We start from the raw sequence: 9,495 nt of genomic DNA on the forward strand, positions 1-9,495 counted from the left end.
ATGATTAGTAAGAATTTAAAACAAAAGGATCAATGCATAAATGTTCGTAATAAGGCAAATCGGACACTTGGATTTATTAATCGCAGCGTTAGTAACAAGACACCTGGTGTGGTTCTCAAGCTATATCTTGCTCTAGTTAGGCCCCATTTAGATTATGCAGTTCAGTTTTGGTCGCCATATTATAGAATGGATATAAATTCACTTGAACGTGTCCAGCGTAGGATGACTAAGTTAATTCCCCAAATTAGAAATCTTTCATATGAAGAAAGATTAACAAAGCTTAAGTTGCATTCACTGGAAAGGCGAAGAGTTAGGGGTGACATGATAGAGGTTTACAAGTGGATGAATGGACATAACCGGGGGGATATTAATAGGGTATTAAAAGTATCAACACAGGACAGAACACGAAACAATGGATATAAATTGGATAAGTTTAGATTTAGGAAAGACTTGGGTAAATACTGGTTCAGTAACAGGGTTGTTGATTTGTGGAACCAATTGCCGCGTAACATTGTGGAGGTGGGGTCCCTCGATTGTTTCAAGCACGGGTTGGACAAGTATATGAGTGGGATTGGGTGGTTATAGAATAGGAGCTGCCTCGTATGGGCCAATAGGCCTTCTGCAGTTACCTTTGTTCTTATGTTCTTATGTTCTTATGTCCAGATAGATGCAGTCAACCCAACCATTTCTTTCCTGTAAAATCTGTGTGGCTCTATCGTAGAAACTGAGTAAATTTGATACACAGGATCTTCCAGATCAAAAACATACTGTCTGTCTGATATTATATAATTTCTCTCCAGGTGTTATATCCATTTAGTTTTGATTATTTTTTCCAATATTTTGACTATTACACTTGTCAGTGATACAGGTCTATAATTGAGGGGGTCTTCCCTGCTGCCACTTTTGTACATTGGATCTATGTTAGCTTTTTTCACATATCTGCTATGACTCTTGTACACAGGGATGTCTAAAAAAATCAGCTAAAGTGGAATGCTGAGCTGAGGTGCACGTTCTCTCAGAACCCATGGTGAAACTCCATCTGAGCCAACTTCTTTGTTCATACTTAGCTCCAAGAGCATTTTTTCACTTCGTCTCTAGACACCTCTATGTGCTCTATGTTGTTCTCTGGAATTCTTATTGTGTCTGGTTCCCTGATGATCTCATTTTATACAAACACATTTTGGGACTTTTTGTTTAATGTTTCACACATTTCCTTTTCATTTTCCGTGTATGTCTCCCATTTTCAACCTCTGAATATTATCCTTTACCTGCAGCTTGATTTTAATGAATTTATAGAAAAGGCCTAAATCTAATTTACATTTGTCTGCTATACCATTTTTAAAGTTCCTCTCTGCCTCTCTCCTTACTGTTGTGTAGTTGTTTCTTGCATCTTTGTATCGCTGGTATGTTTGGGGGTTTGGCCTCTTCCTATATTGATTCCATGCTTGTGTCTTTTAATCTCTGGCCCTCTTGCAACTTATGTTGAACCAACCCTGTTTTGTAGGTCTGCATCTCTGTTTTGGTATGAATGTTTGTGTGCCTTCATCGTATATTTTGCAAAATTTGGCATACATCTCATTTACTTCCTTGCCTAGCAATAAGTCTGTCCAATTATACCCATAAAATTTTTTTCTAAGTTCCCTGTAGCGTCCTCTCTTGAAATCAGGTTTAATAACTGTTTCAATGTCCCCATTCTCTACTGTACTAGATTATATTGCAAAGCGTATTTAATGTGGAGTAGGACATGATCACTCTTTCCCAAGGGAGGAAGGTACTGGATGTCAAATACCTCTGCTTCTATCCTGATGAATATTAGATCCAGTACTGACGAACATCCCCTTCCCTCATTCTTGTGGCCTGCTTGATGCGTTGATACATGAATGTTTCCAAAATGAGGTTTACAAATCTGCCTGTCCAATTGTCCTCTGTTCTTGCCTCGTAGACCTCTCAGTCTATTGCCTTAAAGTTACAGTTCCCCAGTACCAACAACTGGGATTTATCTTTGGCTGCACTTACCATAATCTCTCTCATGGCCATTATGAGGCTCTCTCATTTGTCATCCAGTTCTTCCTTTGTCCATGTGTTGCTTGCTGGTGATCTGTAGGCATTTAAAATTATCAGCTTATCATCCTGATTCCAGACCTGCAATGCCATTACTGTATGTCAATATCTCAAGGATTTTCAATTATTAACTCTTTTATCTTCAGGTCTTCTTTCACCAACACAGCCTCTCCTTCCGCCTTCCTAGTTTTCCTGTCATGTCTCCAAACTGAGTAGCCCCTTGGGAATACGACCTCATTTAAAATATTTTCTTCAGGTTTCATCTCTGTTAATGCGATAATATCTGGGACCTCCAGCTGAATTATATCCTTCAACGCCAATATTTTCGATCTCACTCCATCTATGTTAGTATATACTATTATCAGGAACATGTTCCCCCTGCCCTTTATTCTTTACACCCCCTTCCTTTAATGATTTTGTTGCTTTGTTTTTATGTACTATTTCACTAGCTTTCCAGTCCCTGACACTTTGTAGAAAAAATAATTCCTTTCTTCTTCATTTCTATCCCCATTTAGACGTTTCACTTCAATGAGGTTCATTTTCAGCGTTTCTGTCCTCCTTTGATAGGTCTTGTCTTATTGACCAAAGTTTGCCATCCTTATCACATTGCAATTTTCTGGCATTTCTAAGCACTTTTGTCATATATTTCACTCCATTAAACGTCACCCTTAAGGGGCTGTTCTTGTCTTTCACCGACATGTTCCTTTGAATTTAGGTCTTCTAATCCTATTATTTTTTCAATGATTTTCATCTCTTCTGCTGCTCTGTCCACCCTAGATGAAATTTCCTTCTCTAAACTCCCAAAAATTATTATGAACTTACTACTATCTGCAGTGTTTTGTACCAGTTTACTGTTGGTAACCAGTTCTTTCCTAATTGCTTGCCTAAGATCCGCTTCTTGTTTGTCATTTCTGGTTTTGACTTCCAAACACACTTCCTTAATCGTCTCTTTCTCTTTTACAACTTGCGCATACATCTCTTTTATTTCTTCTTTATACTTTTCTAGTTCTTTATTAACCTCCTCTATGTGAGGTGTCAATGAAGTTTCCAGTTGCAGATCCTTGCCTAACTCTATGTTAGCTCTCAGGGTCCTTTGAGTTGTTTACCATATGAGTATTTTCTTGTTTATTTCTTCAGCGTCACCACTCTTCACTTACCATACCTCATTTTCTTTCACTAGTTCCTTGATTTGTTACCTTGTCTGTTAATGCAGTAATAATCTTACCTTGCTGAAGAATATTTCCTTTTAAGAGTGCAAAGCTCACTCCTGAGAGCTCCATTGCCCTCTTCCAATTTAAGCACTTTTTTTCATACTTCTTTTGCATATCCTCAATTATCTCTAACCTGCCAATAACACCTCCTTTCCTTATATCTTGTGATATACTTAAGTGGCGTGCGGTGGCCTCCTACAGTAACAATAGGTGCATTGTATCTCATATGCGCTATAGCGGTGCTCATTCTCTGTATTAGCGATAAGCAGTTTTAAAACTGTAGCAAGTATATTATGTCAATAATATACTCTAGTGAGTATATTATCACTAGAGTGATAATATAACTCTCTAGTTTAATGAGTTTGTTAAGTCTACTTAATACACTAATACCTCTTCCCTACTTACAGGTAACATTACTTTCAACCTATTAGGTGAGGTGTGGTCCGATTATATAAGCAATCGAGACAAGCTTGTTATGCGACAGGAGACATCTCCCATCACGCAAGGTGCAGTTGCACCTCCACAGATCTCCAGCACTGTATCATCTATTGATACTGGTAATGGCTCAAAAGGGCCACCACTTATGGGCTATTCATGCCCGTGCCACCTTTTGGGTGGCTTAATCTTCATCAATCAATCAATCAAATTGTTATGGGCTATTCATGCCCGTGCCACCTTTATGGGTGGTTTAATCTTTATCAATCAATCAACAAACTCCTCTCATTAAGCTAATGATTGTTTGGAGTAAGTATATTATTGACGTAATATACTCGCTACAAAGCTAAGTTTATTTATGGAACCCTGAGAGTAGGTGGTGTTTTGTGTTATTGTGACTCATTCACTCAGATTTCTGTAACACGTGGTCTATACCACATCAACTTTGTCCCTCATTTGCAAAGTGTTTAAGTGTCAGAACCTTGTATAGTATTGCTAAAACCCATGCCACCTTTGTAGTTACTAAGACAGTGTAGAGTATTTTGGCAACCTTAAGTCCCAGTTTGTGTAAATCCAGTGGTCAATTCACCCCAATGCTTATGTTTGCTGGAAAGTACCTCACTTGACCTCAATAATCCTGTAATAATTCCGAGTACCCCCCATATCTATTCAGTGGAAAATAATCCTGTGTTGTTCAATAAAACCCCTGTTGTGAAATTTTACCGCAAAGTGTATTTCTTGTCCCAGGTAAAATGAGATTTATTGTTTCGGCTTCACTGCTTTTTTTCCCAATATATATAGTTAACAATGGAGCCTCCATTTCCAAATTTAACCCATTCTAAAAGATGGTTCATACACCGAAAAATAAAAAACTGAAACGAATTTTCCCATAAGAAATAATGTAAATTTAATTCATCAATTTCACACCCAAAAATATTAACTTAAAAATACATTTTATACAGAATACTACTCATAGGTACCTTACCTTTATTGAGGACTCATGTTGGCGTATGGAAGACGGTGAGGAGAGGAGGAGAGGTGCTAGTGTTTGGAAGGGGTCTCATTTTATTATAACATCTGGCAGTGATGACATTTCTAGAGTACTCTCTCTCCTATGTTTTGCAGGCATACCACTAGGACCTGGTTGTGGGTCACTGCTTGTTTGTCTCACTAAGAATCTGTCTATAGACACTTTTTTTTCCCAATGTTTTAACACTTGTCAGTAGTGAAACATCACTATATATATAATATGTATCACCAATATCACCATGGTGTGATATATAATAAGAACTTTATGTTCAGAAACCCAAAGAAATTCTTCACAAAGAATTCAAGTGCAGTCGTCACTAGGTGGGATGCACTGGTAAACTGAGCGCATTTTGCCCTTCGCCCAGTAGAACCACGCACTCATTGACCCATACATGTATCAACAAACTCAACAACCGATTCAAACCTCGAATACCGAGTTAAATTTTAAGAGGAAATTGACCTCATATACTGAAAAATTCATAAAGAGAGGCATTCGTCAACCGAGGTTCCACTGTATATATTATTTATAAGAAAGTAAGAATGGGTTTTGTTAGTTGTATTCTAGAGTAAGGCTTTCAATCACGTGCCTTACAGGCTCCCCCTTCTCCCTCAGAGGGAGAGGATGGGGGAGGCACTACGTTTTCATTCTATTGCCTTAAAGTTACAGTTCCCCAGTACCAACAACTGGGATTTATCTTTGGCTGCACTTACCATAATCTCTCTCATGGCCATTATGAGGCTCTCTCATTTGTCATCCAGTTCTTCCTTTGTCCATGTGTTGCTTGCTGGTGATCTGTAGGCATTTAAAATTATCAGCTTATCATCCTGATTCCAGACCTGCAATGCCATTACTGTATGTCAATATCTCAAGGATTTTCAATTATTAACTCTTTTATCTTCAGGTCTTCTTTCACCAACACAGCCTCTCCTTCCGCCTTCCTAGTTTTCCTGTCATGTCTCCAAACTGAGTAGCCCCTTGGGAATACGACCTCATTTAAAATATTTTCTTCAGGTTTCATCTCTGTTAATGCGATAATATCTGGGACCTCCAGCTGAATTATATCCTTCAACGCCAATATTTTCGATCTCACTCCATCTATGTTAGTATATACTATTATCAGGAACATGTTCCCCCTGCCCTTTATTCTTTACACCCCCTTCCTTTAATGATTTTGTTGCTTTGTTTTTATGTACTATTTCACTAGCTTTCCAGTCCCTGACACTTTGTAGAAAAAATAATTCCTTTCTTCTTCATTTCTATCCCCATTTAGACGTTTCACTTCAATGAGGTTCATTTTCAGCGTTTCTGTCCTCCTTTGATAGGTCTTGTCTTATTGACCAAAGTTTGCCATCCTTATCACATTGCAATTTTCTGGCATTTCTAAGCACTTTTGTCATATATTTCACTCCATTAAACGTCACCCTTAAGGGGCTGTTCTTGTCTTTCACCGACATGTTCCTTTGAATTTAGGTCTTCTAATCCTATTATTTTTTCAATGATTTTCATCTCTTCTGCTGCTCTGTCCACCCTAGATGAAATTTCCTTCTCTAAACTCCCAAAAATTATTATGAACTTACTACTATCTGCAGTGTTTTGTACCAGTTTACTGTTGGTAACCAGTTCTTTCCTAATTGCTTGCCTAAGATCCGCTTCTTGTTTGTCATTTCTGGTTTTGACTTCCAAACACACTTCCTTAATCGTCTCTTTCTCTTTTACAACTTGCGCATACATCTCTTTTATTTCTTCTTTATACTTTTCTAGTTCTTTATTAACCTCCTCTATGTGAGGTGTCAATGAAGTTTCCAGTTGCAGATCCTTGCCTAACTCTATGTTAGCTCTCAGGGTCCTTTGAGTTGTTTACCATATGAGTATTTTCTTGTTTATTTCTTCAGCGTCACCACTCTTCACTTACCATACCTCATTTTCTTTCACTAGTTCCTTGATTTGTTACCTTGTCTGTTAATGCAGTAATAATCTTACCTTGCTGAAGAATATTTCCTTTTAAGAGTGCAAAGCTCACTCCTGAGAGCTCCATTGCCCTCTTCCAATTTAAGCACTTTTTTTCATACTTCTTTTGCATATCCTCAATTATCTCTAACCTGCCAATAACACCTCCTTTCCTTATATCTTGTGATATACTTAAGTGGCGTGCGGTGGCCTCCTACAGTAACAATAGGTGCATTGTATCTCATATGCGCTATAGCGGTGCTCATTCTCTGTATTAGCGATAAGCAGTTTTAAAACTGTAGCAAGTATATTATGTCAATAATATACTCTAGTGAGTATATTATCACTAGAGTGATAATATAACTCTCTAGTTTAATGAGTTTGTTAAGTCTACTTAATACACTAATACCTCTTCCCTACTTACAGGTAACATTACTTTCAACCTATTAGGTGAGGTGTGGTCCGATTATATAAGCAATCGAGACAAGCTTGTTATGCGACAGGAGACATCTCCCATCACGCAAGGTGCAGTTGCACCTCCACAGATCTCCAGCACTGTATCATCTATTGATACTGGTAATGGCTCAAAAGGGCCACCACTTATGGGCTATTCATGCCCGTGCCACCTTTTGGGTGGCTTAATCTTCATCAATCAATCAATCAAATTGTTATGGGCTATTCATGCCCGTGCCACCTTTATGGGTGGTTTAATCTTTATCAATCAATCAACAAACTCCTCTCATTAAGCTAATGATTGTTTGGAGTAAGTATATTATTGACGTAATATACTCGCTACAAAGCTAAGTTTATTTATGGAACCCTGAGAGTAGGTGGTGTTTTGTGTTATTGTGACTCATTCACTCAGATTTCTGTAACACGTGGTCTATACCACATCAACTTTGTCCCTCATTTGCAAAGTGTTTAAGTGTCAGAACCTTGTATAGTATTGCTAAAACCCATGCCACCTTTGTAGTTACTAAGACAGTGTAGAGTATTTTGGCAACCTTAAGTCCCAGTTTGTGTAAATCCAGTGGTCAATTCACCCCAATGCTTATGTTTGCTGGAAAGTACCTCACTTGACCTCAATAATCCTGTAATAATTCCGAGTACCCCCCATATCTATTCAGTGGAAAATAATCCTGTGTTGTTCAATAAAACCCCTGTTGTGAAATTTTACCGCAAAGTGTATTTCTTGTCCCAGGTAAAATGAGATTTATTGTTTCGGCTTCACTGCTTTTTTTCCCAATATATATAGTTAACAATGGAGCCTCCATTTCCAAATTTAACCCATTCTAAAAGATGGTTCATACACCGAAAAATAAAAAACTGAAACGAATTTTCCCATAAGAAATAATGTAAATTTAATTCATCAATTTCACACCCAAAAATATTAACTTAAAAATACATTTTATACAGAATACTACTCATAGGTACCTTACCTTTATTGAGGACTCATGTTGGCGTATGGAAGACGGTGAGGAGAGGAGGAGAGGTGCTAGTGTTTGGAAGGGGTCTCATTTTATTATAACATCTGGCAGTGATGACATTTCTAGAGTACTCTCTCTCCTATGTTTTGCAGGCATACCACTAGGACCTGGTTGTGGGTCACTGCTTGTTTGTCTCACTAAGAATCTGTCTATAGACACTTTTTTTTCCCAATGTTTTAACACTTGTCAGTAGTGAAACATCACTATATATATAATATGTATCACCAATATCACCATGGTGTGATATATAATAAGAACTTTATGTTCAGAAACCCAAAGAAATTCTTCACAAAGAATTCAAGTGCAGTCGTCACTAGGTGGGATGCACTGGTAAACTGAGCGCATTTTGCCCTTCGCCCAGTAGAACCACGCACTCATTGACCCATACATGTATCAACAAACTCAACAACCGATTCAAACCTCGAATACCGAGTTAAATTTTAAGAGGAAATTGACCTCATATACTGAAAAATTCATAAAGAGAGGCATTCGTCAACCGAGGTTCCACTGTATATATTATTTATAAGAAAGTAAGAATGGGTTTTGTTAGTTGTATTCTAGAGTAAGGCTTTCAATCACGTGCCTTACAGGCTCCCCCTTCTCCCTCAGAGGGAGAGGATGGGGGAGGCACTACGTTTTCATTCTGGGATAATTCTTTTGCTCATTTCAAGCCGTAGGTTGCAATTTTCACGAGACTGTAAAAATCTTCACAATTTTCTCCCTGCGCCCCTCTGAAGGGGCCAGGTTCTGACTCCTGGTCCCCGGTAGGCAAAAGAATTGACTGATGACCCCAGCTAATATAGCACTATATCAGTTCGGATAGGGGGTTTAATCTATTCACCAGTCTCCATGGTGTAGTGGTAAAACGCTCGCCTGGCGTTCCACGAGCGCTTTGTCCTGGGTTTGTATCCTGGCCGGGGAGGATTTACTGGGTGTAAATCCTTAACTGTAGCCTCTGTTTAACTCAACAGTAAAATGGGTACCTGGTTGTAAAAACGATTCTTCGTGGGGGTCATATTCCAGGGAACATAGGAGTAAGGACTTGCCCGAAACGCTACGCGTACTAGTAGCTGTACAAGAATGTAACAACTCTTGTACAGTATGCATATGTGTGTGTGTGTGTGTGTGTGTGTGTTTTATATTATATTATATATATATATATATATATATATATATATATATATATATATATATAATATATATATATATGTCATACCTAGTAGCCAGAACGCACTTCTCAGCCTACAATGCAAGGCCCAATTTGCCTAATAAGCCAAGTTTTCCTGAATTAATATATTTTCTCTAATTTTTTTTCTTATGAAAT

The 9,495-nt window shown here is 38.1% G+C and overlaps 1 protein-coding gene across 1 annotated transcript; it reads right to left on the reverse strand.

Annotated features, from left to right (window-relative positions):
• Window positions 1–2,716: 2,716 nt before the first annotated feature.
• LOC138366752 (uncharacterized protein PF3D7_1120000-like) lies at window positions 2,717–7,594 on the reverse strand. Its single transcript, XM_069328029.1, has 5 exons — window positions 7,574–7,594; window positions 6,718–6,898; window positions 6,337–6,515; window positions 3,287–3,467; window positions 2,717–3,084 (listed from the first exon to the last, which is right to left on the reverse strand). Exons 1-5 carry the CDS (start codon window positions 7,592–7,594, stop codon window positions 2,717–2,719), a joined length of 930 nt encoding a protein of 309 aa, XP_069184130.1.
• Window positions 7,595–9,495: the final 1,901 nt, after the last annotated feature.

The sequence above is a fragment of the Procambarus clarkii genome, chromosome 20, assembly GCF_040958095.1.
Source record: "Procambarus clarkii isolate CNS0578487 chromosome 20, FALCON_Pclarkii_2.0, whole genome shotgun sequence".
NCBI lineage: Eukaryota > Metazoa > Arthropoda > Malacostraca > Decapoda > Cambaridae > Procambarus > Procambarus clarkii.

What these genes read in the sequence shown, in the direction of transcription:
- LOC138366752 (XM_069328029.1), bottom strand. Translation starts at nt 7,594, where the DNA reads ATGAGGGACAAAGTTGATGTG. An exon ending in AGGAAATATTCTTCAGCAAG is followed by an intron (nt 6,516 to 6,717) that starts GTAAGATTATTA and finishes CACCTCACATAG; the next exon opens with AGGAGGTTAATAAAGAACTA. An exon ending in TGGTTACCAACAGTAAACTG is followed by an intron (nt 3,468 to 6,336) that starts GTACAAAACACT and finishes TTGTTACTGTAG; the next exon opens with GAGGCCACCGCACGCCACTT.